General features: G+C 42.9%; 1 protein-coding gene across 2 annotated transcripts; it reads right to left on the bottom strand.

Annotated features, from left to right (window-relative positions):
* Positions 1 to 5,477: 5,477 nt before the first annotated feature.
* On the bottom strand, positions 5,478 to 20,842 carry TRIM16 (tripartite motif containing 16). Of its 2 annotated transcripts, none has more exons than XM_073559619.1 (6): positions 20,224 to 20,842; positions 13,328 to 13,423; positions 10,663 to 10,896; positions 9,839 to 10,010; positions 8,216 to 8,311; positions 5,478 to 6,603 (listed from the first exon to the last, which is right to left on the bottom strand). In XM_073559619.1, exons 1-6 carry the CDS (start codon positions 20,728 to 20,730, stop codon positions 5,822 to 5,824), a joined length of 1,887 nt encoding a protein of 628 aa, XP_073415720.1. In that variant the 5' UTR covers positions 20,731 to 20,842; the 3' UTR covers positions 5,478 to 5,821. The 2 variants fall into 2 exon arrangements, with proteins under 2 accessions (XP_073415720.1, XP_073415721.1); XM_073559620.1 differs by lacking the exon at positions 20,224 to 20,842 and adding an exon at positions 16,023 to 16,119.
* Between the last annotated feature and the right edge of the window lie 305 nt (positions 20,843 to 21,147).

Genomic DNA, 21,147 nt, shown 5'->3' with positions numbered 1-21,147 from the left:
TGCTTCATTCTCTTTTGTGTTTTTTCATTTAAGACAAATTAAATGAAGATAATACCAAAGAATTTGTGTTTGCAATCATTTTCAGGAAGAAACTGAGTATTATCTGACAGAATTGCAGGGGTGTCAATACTTTTGTCCAGAACTGTACTTGCCAGCACAAGTAGTACGAGTCATTTGCAAAAATCAAATTGAAAATTGTTTGAATCTGCCAGGTCCAGTTAATTTAATAAAATTCGACACAATCGCTTTGCATCGACAATATTTTCCCATCTCTAATTTGTTACTATGGTTGTGAGTTATACTATACTATATAGAGTCTGCATTTAGGGGTGCATTACACTATATAGAGTTTGCCTATAGAAGTGCATTATACTGTATAGATTCTCCCTATAGGAAGTGCATTATACTATATGGAGACCTATGAGGGTGCATTATGCTATACAAAGGCCTATGAGGAGGGCATTATACTATATGGAGAGTGCATTATACTATATGGATGACTATGGGGTGCATTATGCTATATAGAGGCCTATGGGGAGTACATTATACTATATTGAGTGTAACATCCCTACTGACATTACTGTATGGCTTCGTTTTCCCCACCAGGCAGATACAGCGACTTGCTAGCTACTCCTGGCCATGCATGAGGTCTGTCCTCTGCTTGCTGTATGCTGTAAACCATGTGTCCTCTGCTTGCTGTGTGCATACTTCCTGGCTGTATGCTTAGGGCGGCCATGCCTGCCCTTCTTGATCCTTATAGAGACAGTGTTCGTATTCCTAATGTGTCCCCAACCCAGGGCTGCCACTAGGAATTTCAGGGCCCCATACTGGCAAAATTTTCAGGGCCCCCTTGAGACTCTGCCCAGGCTCTACCCCAGCCCTGCCTCCACCCCTCGAACTGTCCACAGTCCCACTGCTCTCTCTTGGAAAAACTCCACTTCTCACCAATCACACATTAACAGTTATCATCACCAGATCACACATACTGTATAGCCAGCAGCTTTTGTTTTGGCCAAAAGATTTTTTAAGTCGCCACTACAACAAGGTAGACTCTTTTTGGCGGGCCCTACTCTACGCTAACCTATTAAACATTTGTTAAAATATCCAATACAATTTAGGTATATTTGTATTTATTTTTCAATTTTTAAAATGACCAATAATATCACATACAAGGGACAAATACCACAACACCATGACCAGACCACATTTTACCACCACATAGAGACCAAATAATAGCACATACAAGGAAGAAATACCACCACACCATGACCGGACCACATATTACCACCACATAGTGACTGAATACAATACTGATCATTAATAATAAAACACAATACAAATATCACCATAAGTGCCATTATACACAAGAGATCTGTACTTAGTATGCAGTGTCTGTGTACAGGTAATACATTCATTACCGGTGACATTATGCACAAGAGTTCTGTATATAGTGTCAGTGTAAGTGTAATACAGTGAACACTGGTGACATTGTGCACAGGACCGCTGTATATAGTATGCAGTGTATAGTGTCAGTTTACAGGTAACACACTGACTCACCACTGATGTCTCTAGGTGAAGTCCTTCATCTTCATTTTTTATCTTCATCCAGCACAGACCGCCATCACTTCTTCCAGCCAGGGCTTGTCTCTGCAGGAAATAACACAGTAATCTAAAGCACCACTTGCAGAACACATTATTTAATTTTTCCCAAGTTCTAAACTACACCAGATGAAGAAAAAAAGGCAACAGTGTCTGTCTGGCACAGTAACAGGACCCCCTCCCTCATTTAAAACAGTATCCTCAAAAAATAAAATAAATACATCAATGCAGTAATAATATCCCTTAATTAGCCCCTATGGTAATATCCCCCACCCTGGCCCCCGTGTGTCTCATTCCTGGCTTCAGCCATATGTTCTCCCATCCTGCCCTCATGAGTATCCATTCTTCCCCATGTGATGTCCTATCCTGCCCCATCTGTCCTATGAACCTGTCCCATGATCCTACCCGATCTACCCCATGATCCTGCCCCATCTGTCTCCATTGTATCCATCCTGCCCCATGATCTTGCACGATGTGTCTCCATCCTGCCCCATCTGTCCCATGATCCTGCCCCATAATCATGCCCCATCTGTCTCCATCGTATTCATCCTGCCTCATCTGTCTCCATCCTGCACCATCTGTTTCCATCCTAACCCATCTGTCTCCATCCTGCACCATGTCTCCATCCAGCACCTTGTCTCCTATCCTGTCCCCGTGTCTCCATCCTGCCCTGTGTCTCCATTCAGCCCCCTGTGTCTCCATTCAGCCCATTTCTTCCATCCTGCCCCCGTGTCTCCATTCTGCCCCAGCCAGAATGGAGACACATGGTCCTTGTGCCTCCATCCTGCCGTCAAAAAATATTGCAGCTGGCCGCTTTCAATAAAATAAAAAACCTTTCACCTTACTTGGCTGCGTTCCTGCGGCGATGCTCCCTCCAGGTATTTCAAGCGCGGACTCGCCGACAAATGAAAAATGATGTCATATGCTGGCAACGTGCTCGCTGATGTCAGCTGCCAGCCTCTGAATGGCTGGCAGCTTTCAACTGTTGCCATGTGGGGTCACACGGCAATAGAGTTTAACTGAACCTGCATCTTAACTGAAGCCTGCTGCTGGCCACCTCTGCTCATCGGGCTCTATATGCCAGTCAGGGCAGTTATGCCCTGGTGGCGGCCCCAACCTATTGCTAAGAGGCACCTGGTTCTTAAGGCATATCCACCAATTGGGAAGATGCCTGAGTATTATTCTCTTTCAGTCTGTGGTCAACTACTGAGTTGCCAGGTCCTGTCCTGTTTCTGTTCTTGTTTCCCTCACCCTGGGGGCTGAGTACCCAGGCCTGAATCCTGATCCTGTACCTGTGTATGTCCTTGTCTGAAATAGTACCTATTACTTAACCTGTTTGTATCAAAGTCTGGATCTTTCCCTAACCTGCTGTGTCTGCCCCTGTCCCTATTCCTTAAACTTGCAGTGTCTAAACCAGATTTTATTTCTAAAGACCTGAAGAGTCTGTACTGACACTTATCTCAAAAAAAACCTGCAGTGTCTGAACCAGCACCTATCTCTATTCTGTTGTCTCTGTACCAAGTTAGTGATCTTTGTGTACATTTGCTACTTCATTATAAGTACCTGTGTGAATCTGGTCCTGGCTGACCTGCTCCTACTTGCAGCTCTGCATCTGTTCCGCAACTACAGCTCTGCCTCTCTACATACCTGTGGCTCCTTTTCTGTCCACTGTAAGATGCCAGGGCCTAGCCCTGTAGACATTGCTGTCATTGATTACCTTGCTATGATTGACATGTTTGTGTGCATTATATGTAATATATACAGGCTCGGTCTGGCCTGGTGGGGTACCGGGTAAATGCCCGGTGGGCCCCAAAGGTCGAGGGGGGCCCTTTAAATTTGCTGCCTCTTTAAATGTTTTGGCCCTTTAAGAGCCACAGGGACGTGCCACGTGCGTGCACATACCTTAGCGCAGCCACCACGCACGGTCAGGTGGTGACCCCCCGGCTGGCTGGCTCCTGACAGTCTGTGTCTGTGATGAGACTGGTGATGAGTCACTCACCGCTCCTCTCACCCTGGCCGCCGCGTGACCTTGCTGCTGCCGGCAGTTGGTTCACAACAGCGGCGTGGCCTGTTCTTGATGGGCGGTGACAACTGCCCCGCGCTCTTATTTCCACTTCTGTAGCTAGCTGCTGCCTGCCTAATAGCAGCGCCAGCACACAGACAAGAGGATGCCACCGGCCCGCCGCATTCTGCAGTGCTCACCCTGCTGCTCCCACTCCCTCTGCTCCTCTGTGTACACAGCCCTCCGGTCCGGTGAGTAGAAAATAGTAGGGGAAGGGGAGAGTCAGGGTCTGTGTCAAATCCAGTGTCCTGAGCTGTGTGGTGGCGGTGGGGTCCATAAAATACTGTATGGAGGCCCATAATATAATGTATGGAGGAGCAGGGGGCCCATAATATACTGTATGTGCACACATTGCGGATTTGCTGTGGATACGCAGCAGATTTGTCACTGCAGATTTCCTAGTGATTTACAGTACAATGTTAATCTATGGGAAATTAAGACCGTTCTGCACATGCTGCGGAAAAATCCACGCGGAAACACAGCGGTTTATTTTCCGCAGCATGTCAATTCTTTGTGCGGATTCTGCAGCGTTTTTACACCCATTCCATTATAGGAATCCACAGGCGTAAAAATGCAGGCCAAATCCACACAAAATCCACAGGAAAAATGCGCTGATTTTGACCTGCGGATTCTGCAAAAAAAATACATTCCACTCGCAAAATTCCGCACACAAATCCACAACATGTGCACATACCCTCACACAAAGCCAACACTGCACATCACCAAAAAAAACTGCATACCCACAGTGAATGAAGGTGGAGGCAGCATTATGCTTTGGGTTTGTTTTTTTTCCAGCTGGATTTGGGTTGTAGTGAGGGTGGAGGGAATTATGCAACAAAGTCTCCAGGAGGCCTCTGCTAAAAAGCAAAAGTTGATTATTATGAGCTTCACCTTTCAGCACAACAACGACTAAGCATACCTCCAAAAACACAAAAGAATGGTTTCTCTAGTAGATCCGTGTTTTGGTATAGCCCAGGCAGAGCCCAGACCTGAATCAAATTAAAAATCTGTGGGTGACCTGAAGTTGGCGCAGTCTTTGCAATCTGACCAATTGGGGGTGCTACTGAAAGGATTTTTTTTATTTTTCCACCCCAAAAGATATTAATCTTTAGAATTCAATTGAAAAATTGTGAGACATTTAAGGTGAAATAAAGTTTGAAAAGTCATGACCGATAGGATGCCACTGTAGATAGAGAGGTGTTAACCAAGTGGACGAAAATGTCATCTCTCTGTGGGAAATTCGGTTTAATTTTACCTGGGGCTTTGTATAAAGTGATTTTCCAAACAAGAAACGTAAAATTACAGCACTAAGGTTTGTCTAATGGACATTCAATGCCACCTTGTGGCAATGTGTGGTGCAGCAGGAAGTTTCTCTTTAAGGTAAATAAAATTTCCACACCAGAAAACCTCACTCATCTTCCCAACCTTCCTGAATCCAGCAAGACTGTCCAAAATTTGAGGAGGTGGTCCTCTCTCCCAGGTCTGGGTCATGCCCCAACTTCATCTGTATCCTCATGGCACAGATGAAGTTGAATACAACAGTGGAGAAAGTGGAAGAATGACCTGTGAGATCCTATTCCATTTATGTAAAGATTAAAGGTCCTATTGGGACCATTGGGTGACATTCTCAGGTCACAAGACAAGGCAATGGAAGCAAGAGAAGAGGAGCAGGACACAAAGGTGTGTGCGAATGTTGATGTAGATTAGAGCTGTGTGTATTGGGCAGCATTATACATTCTCGGATTACTGTAGTTCGTGCCCCCCTTTCATTCCATTTAGAGTTGAAAGGTTTGCTTCATGTAACGTTTGAGAACTCTTTCCATCAAAAATGCTATTTATTATAGAATTTAAATAAACACACATTTTACAAGTGTGTCTAGAGGAAACATCATTGCCATGAATCATATCTCTGCGGTGTGACCTCTTTATATCAATCTGGCATGAATAGTCAGAGTGGGGGAAGTAGTGTCAACTGCCCTGGGCACATTTCTACATCCTAAAAGTGGAGGTCATTTATTTTCTCTTGTACAGTAGTGGTTGCAATACAGTCCAGCATTCGGTTACGCATCTCATGTTTCATTATCTCCAAATTCATCACTAAAGGACAAACCAAACAGATATTGAAAAGAATCTTAAAGGTTCCAAAACAGAGACCCAATGTCAGACTGTGGTGACTTTAGTGCTGGGGTGGTCTTCCATCAGTTCCAGTTCTCCATTGGACGCTACGACAGGAGATTGTGTTGGCTTGACCAAATCTGTGACCTCTTGACCATTATTTGTCTCCACTTTGATGGTCTGAATTGTGGTATTGACTAAGACTTCTGTCTTCGTGGTAGTTAACATGATGGTCTCCTTATTAGTGGTGGTCACCACCTTGGCGTCCATGCTTTGTACTGGTTGGACCATGTCATCTGGACTAATTATGGTCACCGAACTTTCCTTTTTGGGAAGCCAAAACGCGGCATAAAGGGGTTCAGAAAAAGAGCCTTCAAACCTGTGCAGGAGCGTCATGGTGTCCTTGACCCCGTAAAATGCCACAGTGCCTCTCTGGTAATTGACATAGACTCCAATTCTGGAAAACTTTCCTGTCTTTAGTGGGGTCTCCACGTCGCTGTGCCAAGCTGAAAAATCTTTACCGTTCCACTTAATGGACCACGAGAAGTCATTTCCAATGATGGTGCTGTTACTTTCTCTCCCTTTCCGGTCAATACACTTGTAGGTCACGCCAATGTAGAGGACCTCACCTTTGAACTCAACCTCAAAGTAATGGCGACCCACATAAAAGCTTTCATCACTCAGAACTTGACGCCAGTACTCAAATCTTTCTGGGTGCTCCGGGTAGGACTGCTGCCATGGGGAGGCATTGTTCACTTTTCGGTTGTTTTGTAGTAGCCTCAGGAAGCAGTGAGCAGTCACTGGGTCCAGGGTGACATTCGACTTATCTGTAATCACAAAAACATGAAGTGTAAGGATGGCATTTAATATCACTCCTAACAAGTTGTTCTTAGTGATCATGACATCAATGGGCTTCTACCGATCACTACATTGTCTTGCAATCTGCTTCTGATTCGGTGGCGGCCCTTTGCTCATGGGAGATTATATTGTGTTTAATATGCAAATTGCCTCTTCAGAGAGAAAGAGGACTTTTACTCTACAGCACCACCTATTGGTAGTAGCAATCCTACAAGTCACAATCAACCAAGTGTTCAGCTGAAAGATACTGCTACAGGAAGGCTTTATGATGTCGTAAAAAAATCAACTCTGGAGCCGAGCTGAGGAAGTACATTAAATGACAATTAACCCCCAGTGACCATGCCTGGAAGAGCCTCAGGTACTGCTACTGATAACAGGAGAGTGTGACCTAGATAGAACTGGGAGGATAAAGTTACACACTGGAATATCAAGTCCTTCTCTCTCATATTTCCACTGCAGATGGCATTTCCTCCTCTAAAGTGATCCTCATGTACAGTGCTCAAAAAATTAAAGAAAATCACACACTGGATCTCAAACAAAAGTGAAGGTGAAAATCTTTACAGATATAAATTTTGCAATTTGTTGAGAACAAAATGACTGGTCAAGGGAAACCAAAGTTATCACTTGAGGGCAAGTCAGCAACCAAGACCATAATCATCAACCGAGGGCTAGTCGCCCACCGAGTTGCCAAGCAAGTTGCCAAGTGATAGTCGCCGAGCGGGTTTCCAAGCGAGTGATAGTCATCAACCGAGACAAAAATAAACCTCATTAGGCTGCAGGTACCACCTCACCCTACCAGTAGTGATAAGGACATGATAAAAAAAAAAAAAAAAAAAAAAAAAAATGTAGAAGAGCTAGTCAGGAAGGATCAGTAAAGGAGAAGTGTCTGTGGCCAGTCACCATCTGCAAAACCAGTTCTGTTCCCCCCCCCCCCCCCCATTTTGGGGTTGTCTTGCTGATTCTCTCCAGTGTTCCTATAGTGTGTCATTTCACAATATCTCCCCAACTGGACAGAACGCCATCCCTAAGGTTTAATTAACTTAGGGTTATACTGTGATACAGGTGTTCCCTTATTTTTGAGCAGTGCTGTGTCCCCTATAGTCAGAGAAGTGGATGGACATGGGGGGGGGGGGAATCAGAAAGGTGAAAGTGAAATTAGAGTTGGTGCTTATCGACAGACGACCCGGACCGTCGGTAATGTCAGATCACTGGATGAGAGTCCCGAGAACCACCGCATACCTGACAGGCTCTCCTCTTGACTATATTATTAGCAGGCCTGGCGTGACGTCGTCACTGATGTGTGAAGCACATGTGATGTTGCGCCAAATGTCGTAAAATAGAAGGTGGTTCTCAGGTCTCCCATCCAGAGACCACAGATTACTGACTTGTCGATTCAACTCTAATTAAAATGCCTCCCCCCCAACTTCTACGGCTCCCATTGCCACATAAGACACAGGTGTGACATCAGTATCTCAGGAATGATACTATTTTCTCATGAAATTTGCAAAATTCTAGCTTTTCAGATTACAAATCTAAAGTGTTATTGGTTGCCAGGAGTTGACAGCACATCCGAGCACTTACACTTAAGAAAGTCATCTCTCGTTGAGGGGTCAGGAGCCGTTATCTTGTGCTTTTTTGAAACAATTGCTGATACCATTGTCTTTATCCTGACGTCTTCTGCAAAAAAGTGTGGGGAAAAAAAAAAAATCATTGACCTCAAAATCAACATTGCAGATAAAAGTGATACGACAAGTCCTGGTCCCGAGGTGACAAATCACGAAATGGGAATTTAATCTTTCCTATTCTCTGATATATTGGGACAATTCTACTATGTATGAATTTTTGACTTAGTGGAAGAAGTAGATTTTAATTTAATAACTTGCAAAAATATAAACATCATTCTTACAAGTGGTTATCATTCATTTTTGTGGATTAGTTTTGTTTTTTAGTTTCTGACAAAATAAAGATAAGATACCCCTGGTAGCCACCAGGTGGCTGCAGACTTTGATGTACACATTAAATCGAATTACCTTTTTGACAAACTGTTTTGCAATTAACATTTGCATAAAGAGTTGAACAATTTTTATCCATATGTATGGCTATTAAAGTATTCACTCCCTTTAGGTGTGGCCGTTGGTTCACACTGTTCTTCTGATTTACTTGTCCTTTGTTTTCTTTCAAGGTCGTAAAATTAATTTATCAAATCACAATTTAAATATTTACTTCCCTAAATGATTTGCCAGCAGCTTGTGTTCTAAGCTCAGGCCAAAGCTCTAGGTAACTTTATACCATTGTACATGTTTTCTACATACTACAATTAGCTTTATGTCAATGAATTTAAAAAGGAAGCATCGGGGATAAAGTTGTTTTGTTTGTTTTTTTTTAACCAGCCATATGGTTCCAGAGGTATAGGCCTCTTTCTTTAGAGCTGATTTTTATCTAGTCTTTCCTAAGCGGGCATTTCTCACAAGATAATTATGCAGCACAATCTATATACACCCCCCTGAGGATCCTGTGAGCAATGCCACATCACCCCCATGGTACTAAAGACCATAAAAATTTGCATAAAGTCAAAAGGCTCATATCTCTGGAGCTGTATGGTGGATTTAAAAAAAATAAATTAAGAGTATTGAGGGCGATAAAATAAGAGGAAAAGCTGGCCACTTGTGACAGATCATCTTTAAAAGCCAAAATGTTGTAGCGGAGAGGGTTCTGAGGTTTATAAACCAAGTTCTGCCTGTTTTATCACAGGAGTGATTGTTTCTACAGGGTCACCAATCCTATGAGCTCGTCGTAAGTCAGTGACGTAGGTGCGGCAGCCTCTGAGCTCCAATGTCACTGACTTGATTTGGGATGAGCTTTTGACACAGTAGAAACACTCACTCCTGTGATAAAACATGCAGAGAAATGTGTTGTTATCTCAGAAAGCAGCCACCTTGAGCCCATGCTGTGATGTCTGCATACTCCCTTATCATTAGTGACTTATGCTTTCAACTGACCAAGAGCTGTGGAATGTGCAGGCCATGAACTGGAGCAGCTCTGCATGGGCAGGTACAGCCATTACACATTTATAAGATCTCAGCACAGGAGCATTTATTTTTAACAGATCAAATTGTGGAACTTACAATTATTTTAACATCTATTGATTAAAATTTACTTTTTGTCCTTGGGACAAAATCCATAAGGGCAATTCTACCTCCTTACCTTCCTTAGCAAACTCCTGAAGGTCATCAGTGTACGAGGTCTGTAAATCATTAATAACTTTTTTGGTGGAATCATTCACCACCTTCCTGATCCCCGACAGCTTGTCAATGAGTCCGATGTAAACGCTGGGGAGAGTGTCGTCTCCAGTCGCCTTCTTAAACTCACAATATTCCTGCGTAAAACACAAAGCGAGACTTTAAAAAAAAAAAAAAAGTGGTTAAATAATTTCATAATTGAAATACATATGGGTAATGAAATGACCCAAGTATCCAGCATCAAAGCTGTATGTCCACCCTATATATACAGATGTCAATATCATTTAAAAGTGGCCCCTCACGACTTGCAACCTATTTTTTTCTCTGTGTATTTCTCAAATTACATAAAATAGTCAAAAACATTTAAAGGGGTTGTCCACTTTTTGGGGATAATTTTGCTTTTTACTTAAATGCATGTATTTTTTGCTAAAGATAAAATTTTCTCAATTGGGTTTCCTTAAAATTTTTGAGTCGTTTATCTTCTACAGCCTCTGGGTTGCTTTTTCTTAAATCTCAGGCTGCAGAGTGGGTTAATTAAGAATCTGCCAATGACCTTGTTCTGATAGTCCAAAGGGAGAGTTTCTAATTCTTCTTAGTCTTTTTTAGCTCCTTTCAGCTGAATTGCAACCACAAACAATATCATAATTGAATGTGCCAGGGAAACCTAGAGCCTTTAAGAGCCAAACATTTTGATAAAACCAAAATTTCAAAAGTTTTAGTTGTTTTTTCAGAAGCTGAGTAAAATCCCACAGGGACTTCTCACTGCCACAATGTTCACACACTTCATACCTGAAGGAAACAGAAGTCGCTTGAATGATTTGCAATCCCCTCCACCTTGGCTTTAATTTTCCGAAGTTCATTGCATTTTTGCTCCAGGTGGGTCTTAATACCGTCGGCCTGATTGATGGCTGCTCGCTCTCGTTGCTCCAGGAATTCCAACACTTTGGAATGAGCCTTCTTCACTGCATCATGAAGTTCTTCAAACTGCAGATCTGTTGCTCTTTTTGTTTCCGTTACGGAGTTCTGGAAATACACAAAAAGAGAGAATGGTTCTACAAAGATTCGGTAACCTCCAACCAGATCAACTTGTTGGCATTTAGGACATTTGTTTTCAAAAGGTTTTTGCAGGACCCAGTTTTGGTGACTTCTGGGAATTCGGGAGAGTTTTCAGTTTCAATCCTAGCATGCCAATGTCAATGAAATAGTTGACCATGTTCGCCAAGACTGCCCTCAACTTTTTTACAATAATTTGCAAGCAAGAGCCTTTACAAAGTAACTCCAAAAGAAGGTCTACACTGGCTCCAAAAACACCAGGCTTGACAGATTTCTGATCCACACATTTTGTAGACCAAATGGTGGATCTGAGCATCAAACTTGACAGTGGAGTGATCAGCCTTAAATGGAATCTGTCAGTAGTATATTCCCTCCAAAGACATCTATATGGACATGTAGGTCAAAGGAAGCTGAACAAAGCGACTCCTTGATAGCTGCAATCCAATATCTTATTCCAAAGAAATCCACATTTTTCTTAATATGTAAATGAGCCGTTAAGATCTATGTGCTAGAAACAGATATTCCTGGGAATCTCCCTCCAGAGCGGATTGTAAATGAAAGGGGGCGTTACCAACAAAAAATTTAGATAAGGAGAGCAGACTCATTAAATGGTTCACACCGGTTACATCCCCTTTCATATAAACTAAGCTCTGGAAGCAGATTCTCTGAGAGATCTATGTCTGGCCCATAGGTCTTAACAGCTCATTTACATATTAAGAAAAATGTAGATTTCTTGTGAATAAGACATCAGATCTCAGCTATCAAGGTATCATTTTATTCAACTTTCTAGGACCTACATACCCATACAGACAGCTTAGTAGGATTGATCCTACTGACAGATCCACTTTAAAGGCTGCCCAACAGTAAAATAAATATATTAATTAATTTTTTTAGGCATAGATTGTCTGAAAATTACCAAAGGCATGCTTACCTTCCAGTAGTCCCTTGGATCCAGCATAGGTTGTTCCAGGAGTCTGCACTGACAGCAGAAGTGGTATCAGTGTAAGGAGGTGGCGGGGACCCTCAGTGCTCCCTCTCTCCTAGATGCCAGGCATGAGTACCCTGTGCGGTGCCCTGATGGTTTGCCTACATTTCACTGTTTTATTAATGCTATGTGAACTGTGTGTTGCTCTTTCATCCCATACCCTTGTGTTGTATATATTGTGTTGTGGTGAGTGTGTTCACATTAGGGATAGCAAGGGTTAATCTGGTGGGCTGGGTCAGCAGCCTCAAAGGAATGGGAAGTCCCTGTTCCCCGGGTAGCAGGATGCTCCTACAGCCAGGAGCAGAAGGTGCCCCGGATGACAGGGCAAAGCTGTCGCAGGCCCCTGATTCCATCCACCAGGCAGTGTAGACAGACCCTGGGACTGTGGGTCCATCATCAGAAAGACTGTTGTGGCTCTCCAGTTTGGGAGGGAGCCACTGATTCTGACTGGCCTCAAGTAGTTGCAGGGACAGAGCAGGAAGCATCATTTCATGTACAGTAAAGTTTTCCCTGTTGGAGCAGAACTGTGCCTGTCATGTTTTTCCTGGATCCTCACACCCAGTGGCTGCAGTGAGCGTGGAGAGAAGGTAACTGACTGTGCTGTAGGATTGGGACCACACCTGTCTTTTTCATGTGCAAGGGGCCAGGGTGCTTATGAACTGTTGCTTTAAGAGACTCGGCCATGACTACCCCCCCATGCCACCTTGTTAAATCTGCTCCAATCAGAAGTCACAGCACAAGAGCATGTTTCTTCAATGATATGCTCCTTTAGTGACCTGATTGCTGCAGCCAATCACTGACTACAATGGTGCCAACACATTCAAAAATAGCAAAGAAAACTTCCATAACTGGTAATAACCTCAGGAGCAACCTCCGCTGGATCCTGGGAGGCAAGTATGCCTCATTTTGCCATTTTCAAATACCGGTAATCTCTAGAAAAAAAATGCCAAGTTCCCACAATGAGCTTTTGGTAAGTTTTTGATGTTACAGATTTTCTGTAGCATTTCTAAACCCATTAAAGATGATGGGTTGTCTTTTTTCAAAAATACTCAGTGTCCACAATTCACCAAAAACTCATCATAGGAACGTAGCCTTATGGGCCACAATGAAAAACGACTTAATAAAATTGCTTAAGTTTGAAGTTTCCAAAATATGGCTGCTTTCTTTGAAAGTAAGGAAACCAAGCCAATACCAGACATAAGAACACCAAGAACTTGTTTTTGGAAAGACGAAGAAAAAAAAAAAAATAAATAAAAATGTAATTCTGTACAGCCCGTACAAATGTGGATTTTGACTATCCCTCATATTCTGATCAAATTTCTGACAGATTGGTATGTTTGGTGACTTTGGACTGATCTCTCAAAGTTTGGCTGCCAGCCCTTGGGAGGTCATCTCTGTGGACAATTGTTCGGCTACCTGTATAGAGGTTGTGTTTGCCTCCAATTTGACGATCGAAAGTTCTGCACATTTCAGCTTCCAGTCGTATTCCGTGACTATCTCTTGAACTTCTAACTGGAGGAATGAAAGAGGATACCGGTTATTCACTGGTGCATGCAAGCATTTCCACTAAGGCATTTCAAATGCGTCTCCTAAGGAAATAGAGAAAAATAAAAGAAGCTTCAACCACGAAATTCATTCTGCCCAGTCCCCCCCCAACAGAGGTACAAGGTGAAAACGACAACTCAAATATTAACCCATTCGCTGATTGGTAGGACTGTATCAATGGCGTTTTCTTGTGATCTGTCTTCAGGAGTGCATCGCTCCCTTACCTCTACTTCCCGCTTGCTTGGAAGAGCATGAGCACCTGAAGGTTGACAGTTTGGGACAGTAAGACCGTCACACAGCTGGCCCAAACATAGCACTCAAGTGCTGATATCAGTTATAGCTTTGTCTCTGTGGCTTCAGAGGAGTGTAGGGGGCCTGAAGCTGACCAGATCTAGCAATCTGGCCAGCTTTGGAGCAGTACTTACAAGCTGCAATGCAAAGAGCTTGCAGATGCTGCTCTCCTGTCTTATGAAAATGGCTAATACTGAGACTTCAGAGGTGGTCGGTAATTTAGGCTACAGGATGTAAACTATACAATAAAAGATTCCTCCATTCTTTCTGCAATTTTACCAATTCAACAAGAGGAGAAAAGCCTTTTACTGCGATGGCATGTCTTCGATCCAGGTCAATGCACTCTGGCTGTGAAAAGGAGCGGCATGCATTTCTTGTGCTTCCGGGTTCCCTGCTGCAGCGTTTGATTCACCCGTCTGGCGGGCTGTCATCTGTGCAGTGCACAGGTGATGTCTCGCCAGATCGGCTAATCATAAGCAGAGTCTTTTATCCAGAAAGCCAAGGAAATTTGTGGGCTCCCATCCATGGCCCAATACTATGGACCTGGGACGTGGCTGCGAGAAGAAATCTGCTCATATATTGGTACCTGTTCTGGAAGATGATGAGTGAATAATTAGTAGCTAATTGGCTTGGAGTAATAGTGGGAAACCACCCGAAACCAATTAGGTGAGCGGTTCCTAATAATGATTGGTTGACTCATGCCCCATTTATATGTTTTCCTTTGACAGATTCTTAGCTGGGCTTACCTCTCCCTGGGAGGAATGAATCAGTTTGCTGCTTTAGCCTTGTACTTACCAAGGCACAATTGCTACTCAGTGCACCATTTGCCAGCCAGCACCTGAGAAAAAAGCCCCGGTAGTCAGCCATCATCTATAGCTCTGCACTATGCTTATTTCTACAAGTATAAGGGATGGGCCGGCACCCAAAATGTATTTTCTAACTACTTTTGTAATTTGCTTCATTACACAACACTGTATACTTCTCCCTATTCTGCTAATCTCTAAATGTGTTTTATTGTATTTCCTGTGATAGTTTACTTCTAAAGGAGTCTCAAACGTGATGTTACAGGAGGCTGAGACTGCACTTGCATCCCAGCAACATCCACTGTCCCTCCTGAACAGGATGTCACTAGGGGACAGCCCTGCAGTTAATCACTAGATTCTTGCGTTGTTGCCACCTCTGAGGATGTCCTGGATTCCAGGTGATGGACGCTGCAGGAAAGGCGAGTGCAGTGTCGGCTCTCTGCTTCTACCAAGGGACGGCACTGCACTCACAGCTTCTATCACTGCCCCCTGATGACGATTCATTTGAGAGCAGTGGTAGAAACGGTGGTGCTGGTGTCACTCACTGCTTCTATGACATCTTCTTACACAGAAACTACAGAGGCAGCGATAGAAATAGAAAGTCGGTGCTGCACTCACCTCTCCCGCAGCATCTATTACCGAGGACGTCTTCGGAGGGAAGCGATCCCAGAAACTATAGTAATTAGTAAGTAACTGCAGTAGTGTCCCCTGATGAAGTACTGTTCCAGGAGGGGCGATTGCAGCCCCATCCATCTCTGACGTCATGTTTGAGACTCCTCTCAAATGAAACGTCACAGAAAATAGAGTAAAATACACAAAATTAAGGATAAGGTAGATGGGAAGATTAGAGGAGAGGGGAATGCAATAAAAAAAATTGCCATTTTCAAAAAGTTTTAACATATTCACTAACTATCTGCCACATCCCTGTACACAGAGCATTCTGGTCTCAGCAGAACCTTCTCCCCATCCCAGGATTAAGATGTTAATAAGTAGTTGTTGACTTTTGGAATCTACACATCTAGGAGGATCATTTGCTCCTACTGTAATTTGTTTGGTATGTAGCTACTTCATCACTAGTGATTACAACACGAAGATATAAGGGGCAGTGAGCAATATCCTAGAGAGATGATAAAATATGAGATACAATTGTGCCAGGAGCTTAAAGTGGATCTGTCACCCCATTTTAGCCCTATCAGCTGCCGGCACCACCATCAGGGGCTTGTCTACAGCATTCTGTAATGCTGTAGATCAGTGTTCCCTAACTCCAGTCCTCAAGGCCCACCAACAGGTCATGTTTTCAGGATTTCCTTAGTATTGCACAGGTGAAGCAATTATCACCTTGGCAATACTAAGGAAGTCCTGAAAACATGACCTGTTGGTGGGCCTTGAGGACTGGAGTTGGGGGAACACTGCTGTAGATAAGCCCTGATGTAACCTGAAAGATAAGAAAAAAAGTGTTAGATTATACTCACCCCGGCGTTCGGTCCGGTCCGATAGGTGTCGCTGTCCCGTCCGGCGCCTCCCATCTTCAAACGATGATGTCCTCCTCCTTGCTTCTCCCTTGGCTCCTGCGCACGCGTACTTTATCTGCCCTGTTGAGAGCAGAGCAGAGTACTGCAGTGCGCAGGCGCGGGACTTCTATGACCTTTCCTGGCACCTGCGCACTGCAGTACTTTACTCTGCCCTCAAAAGGGCAGATAAAGTACACATGCACAGGAGCCAAGGGAGAAGCAAGGAGAAGAACATCGTATGAAGATGGGTGGCGCCGGACCAGACCGTGACACCCACCGCACCCGACTCCGCCCCCCGGTGAGTATAATCTCTCGTTTTTCTTATCTTTCAGGTTACATCGGGGGCGTATCTACAGCATTACAGAATGCTGTAGATAAGCCCCTGATGGCGGTGGCCACAGCTTATAGGGCTGAAATGGGGTGACAAATTCCCTTTAAATATCAAAATTGACATATAAGGGGCTTTCCACTTTTCCAAAAAGATGGAATCCAAATTCTAGAACTCGTGTCAAGTAACAAGAGTCTAACAGAAGTCACTCTTAAAAGGAACCTGTTAGCAGGATTGTGTTCAGTAGCAGCTATCGGCAATTGACGATAGCTGCTACTGCGCAGGCGGCGCCATCTTGGACGAGACTTTTTTTTTATTATTATAAATTTACCTATATCATCAAATGCTGCAGGTAATATTTTTTCCAATATAGGCAAAAACTAGTGAGCAGGTCAATGAGGGATCAGAGCACCACATGAAGACCCCCCACAGGCCACCCTGGAGTACGAGCATATCATTAACTCAAAACTGAAAACAGAGATTAAACAACAACCACAAGACAGATCTAATCACCAGGTATCATTTTAAGGCCAGGGACACTTGCGTGTGTAATGCGAGAAACTCACGCACCAATACCCGGCACTACCACCAGCACTCTATGCAGCTGCACACTCCAGTCCCGAGTGTCGGCAACAGTGCCGGGTATTGATGAGAGTTTCTCGCATTACACACGCAAGTGTGACCCCAGCCTAATCAGTATAATGGTGCCAACCTGACACTGTCTGTAGGTTACTGTGCACAATCCTGCTGACAGGTTCACTTTAAGGGCTCCAGCGTGGACATGTTGCTACTGTTTCGGTGTTAGTGTTTCGGCTGCAGTGGTGACATCACATCGACAGCTTACCTCACCGCTGCAGCTCAGTCGATATAGATGGCATAAGCCAGTAGGGTAAATACTATCGGTACCACTTTTTAAAAGTGGAAAATCCCTGTAGTGGGAATTTGTCAGCAGTTTTTTGCTATGTGATCTGACAGCTCATGAGATAGGAACAAAGACCCTGATTCTGCGATGTGTAACCAAGTTTTCTGCCTGCAACAGTGGTGATAAAAATCAGTTTTCTCTGCTGCAGATCTCAGAATACTGAGCTCTGTATAACCCGGCCCACAACACTGGTCAGCAGCTGTCTGTGTATACTGTAGACAGAAACATGATAATCAGTGGTGGTGGGCTTGCACCAGGAGGCACGAGACACCTAGTCCTGTAGTGATAATCTCCTGCTGATAAAACATTGATTCTGATTTTATTGAAAAATAAAAGACAGCCTAGCGTGTGATACATTACTGGAATCAGGCTTTCTGACCCTACATAATTCTGCTCTCAGATTAGATAGAAAAACCCCAGTGACAGGATTTATTGTTTTGTATTAAAGGAATTTTTCAGGCAACATACAACACCTAATCATATGAAGCAACAATTGAGTTAGTATTAGGCCGGGATCACACATGTGAGAAACTTGGACGAGTCTCGCATCTTAAGGGTATGTGCACACGCGGCGGATCCGCAGCAGTTCCACAGACAGTGTACAGTACAATGTTAGCCAATGGGTTTCCAAAACCGCAGTGCACACGCTGCTGATTTTTCCTCGCAGATTTGCTGGCCAATCCGCAGATAAACCGCAGGTCACTTTACCTGCAAATCCGCACGGAAAAATCCGCAGTGTGTGAATGCAGCCTAATACCCGGCACTGCAGCTGGCAATAGGGAGCAGAGCATGCGGCTGCTGGGTATTAACATGCGAGACTCATCTGGGTTTCTTGCATTTGTGATCCCGGCCTTAGTATTATGTCCTAAGGCAAATTAGTTGTTTTTAAGCATGTTTATGTAGATGACCAGCAGTGCATGCTTTTGCAAAGGGTTATAGCAGTTATATTCTTGTACATAGGGGGCAATATTATAGTAGTTATATTATTGTACATAGGGGCAGTATTACAGTAGTTATATTATTGTACATAGGAGCAGTATTACAGTAGTTATATTATTGTACATAGGGGGCAGTATTACAGTAGTTATATTCTTGTACATAGGGGCAGCATTATAGTATTTATATTCTTGTATATAGGGGCAGCATTATAGTATTTATATTCTTGTATATAGGGGCAGTATTATAGTAGTTATATTCTTGTACATAGGGAGCAGTACTATAGTAGTTATATTCTTGAACATAGGGGTAGTATTATAGTAGTTATATTCTTGTACATAGGGGCAGTATTATAGTAGTTATATTCTTGTACATAGGGAGCAGTATTATAGTAGTTATATTCTTGTACATAGGGAGCAGTACTATAGTAGTTATATTCTTGAACATAGGGGTAGTATTATAGTAGTTATATTCTTGTACATAGGGGCAGTATTATAGTAGTTATATTCTTGAACATAGGGAGCAGTATTATAGTAGTTATATTCTTGTACATAGGGAGCAGTATTATAGTAGTTATATTCTTGTACATAGGGAGCAGTACTATAGTAGTTATATTCTTGAACATAGGGGTAGTATTATAGTAGTTATATTCTTGTACATAGGGGCAGTATTATAGTAGTTATATTCTTGAACATAGGGAGCAGTATTATAGTAGTTATATTCTTGTACATAGGGAGCAGTATTATAGTAGTTATATTCTTGTACATAGGGAGCAGTACTATAGTAGTTATATTCTTGAACATAGGGGTAGTATTATAGTAGTTATATTCTTGTACATAGGGGCAGTATTATAGTAGTTATATTCTTGAACATAGGGAGCAGTATTATAGTAGTTATATTCTTGTACATAGGGGTAGTATTATAGTAGCTATATTCTTGTATATAGGGGGCAGTATTATAGTAGTTATATTCTTGTACATAGGGGACAGTATTATAGTAGTTATATTCTTGTACATAGGGGGCAGTATTTTAGTAGTTATATTCTTGTACATAGGGACAGTATTATAGTAGTTATATTCTTGAACATAGGGGGCAGTATTATAGTAGTTATATTCTTGAACATAGGGGACAGTATTATAGTAGTTATATTCTTGAACATAGGGGACAGTATTATAGTAGTTATATTCTTGAACATAGGGGCAGTATTATAGTAGTTATATTCTTGTATATAAGGGGCAGTATTATAGTAGTTATATTCTTGTACATAGGGGCAGTACTATAGTAGTTATATTCTTGTACATAGGAGCAGTATTATAGTAGTTATACTCTTGTTCATAGGGGACAGTATTATAATGTATTATTCATTTTTATAGCACCATTTATTCCATGGCACTTTACATGTAAAAAAGGGGCATACATGGAAAAGTACAATAAACAGCAGGAGCAAATAAGGCACACGTATATATTCTTGTTCATAGGGGGCAGTATTTATATGATGACATTTAAAGAATTTGGCACCTTAAACATTTGAACTTCGCCTTCATCTCTGGGTTTGTGGAAATAGATAGTCATTTTTCCTGTGGACAAGAATCATCATGTCAGGCGTTGTCATCCTGACACATCCTGCACACGCTTGTTCAGACATCCATAAATTTTAGAACATCTTGACTGTACGCATTGGGAAATTTATGCTTAGTTAACCACCCACATACCTGAAATGTTCAACTTTTTTTTTTTTTTTATAAAGTGCATCTTATGATATATTTGATTTAAAAAAAAAAAAAAAAAAAAAATTCTGCTGTTTGAGACATTGAATTGTTATACAGCCCCTAATCCTTCCATGTGTTTTGGGGGTGCCACCCAGCACTCGTTGACATCACGCTGAATGCAGGGACATCACTACAAGGGCAAGGAGAGAGAATTGTGAACAAGACTTTAATCCATAAAAGGTTTTTTTTTTTTTTCTTTAGTCTTACCTCCACCTGCTTTCTTGCTTTCACACAAGGGATTGGGTCATGGTCTTTGTGGTCTCCCGTGGCACACTCTTCACAAATACATATCAGGTGCTCCTTACAGAACCACTCCAGTGGTTTATTATGAATACTGCAGGATCTCAAGGCGGCTTCATTCACAGGGGGCACCAGCTGATGGGACAGCAGCTTGGGGTTATCTATGTGGGGTCTGAGGTGGGCAGCGCAGTAATTGACCATGCACGTAAGACAAGTCTTCAAAGCCTTCACTTTGGTCTCCATGCAGAAGTCGCACCAAACCTCGTCACCGGTCAGCGCCTCAATTTTCTCCGTGGACGGATCATCTAATATTTTGGATTCTCCACCTGCAGAACCAGGTACATTTACCGTTCTCATCTCCTCTACAGAGCGGCTTTTGGCCACCTTGCCCTCCTCGTGGTTGGCCATGGATGAGATTTCCACAAAGCTTTGGCATTTAGAGAACGGCTTGGCATTTATCCTTGTTTCAGCCATATTCAAGAAGTCACCCAGCTGCAGTCACAAACTTTTCTGCTTTCTCTCCAGCTGAAGATCAGGTTTACGGAAGGCCACACCTGACTGAGTAACCGAGCCCGAAGCATTTAACCGGTTGGGTTCCGGAAAGCAGCGCCAACAGATAATCCCGCATGACAGGGCTTCCTTTCTTCCAGCTGTGTGTTCCTTCGACAAACAAATTGGGTGTGTGAATTTTAACAATGGCAAAAACAAGGATGTGGACAATGCTGACATCAGCTGGTCTGCAAGAAGAAGAAGCCCGAGAATTCGCCAGGTGTAAAGTGCAGAATTCATTCTAACCGTGGTAGATAAGCAGGCGAATGAAAAGTGCAGCATTTCTGAAATTAAAGGGGTCCGAGAAAGCTGAAAAATAACCCCACGTGATCACACACTTTA

The sequence above is a fragment of the Dendrobates tinctorius genome, unplaced genomic scaffold (genome assembly GCF_039654945.1).
Source record: "Dendrobates tinctorius isolate UK_male_01 unplaced genomic scaffold, ASM3965494v1 ptg000014l, whole genome shotgun sequence".
NCBI lineage: Eukaryota > Metazoa > Chordata > Amphibia > Anura > Dendrobatidae > Dendrobates > Dendrobates tinctorius.
Note: the sequence above shows the minus strand (reverse complement) of the source record. Positions and strands in the feature narration are given on the sequence as shown.

Excerpts from the sequence above, each read along its gene's own strand:
- TRIM16 (XM_073559619.1), bottom strand. The coding sequence starts at position 20,730 with ATGGCTGAAACAAGGATAAATGCCAAGCCGTTCTCTAAATGCCAAAGC. Across the intron at positions 10,011-10,662 it reads GCGACTTCTGTTTCCTTCAG|GAATATTGTGAGTTTAAGAA; the intron begins GTATGAAGTGTG and ends TGTTTTACGCAG. Across the intron at positions 8,312-9,838 it reads TCAGGAGTTTGCTAAGGAAG|AAGACGTCAGGATAAAGACA; the intron begins GTAAGGAGGTAG and ends ACTTTTTTGCAG.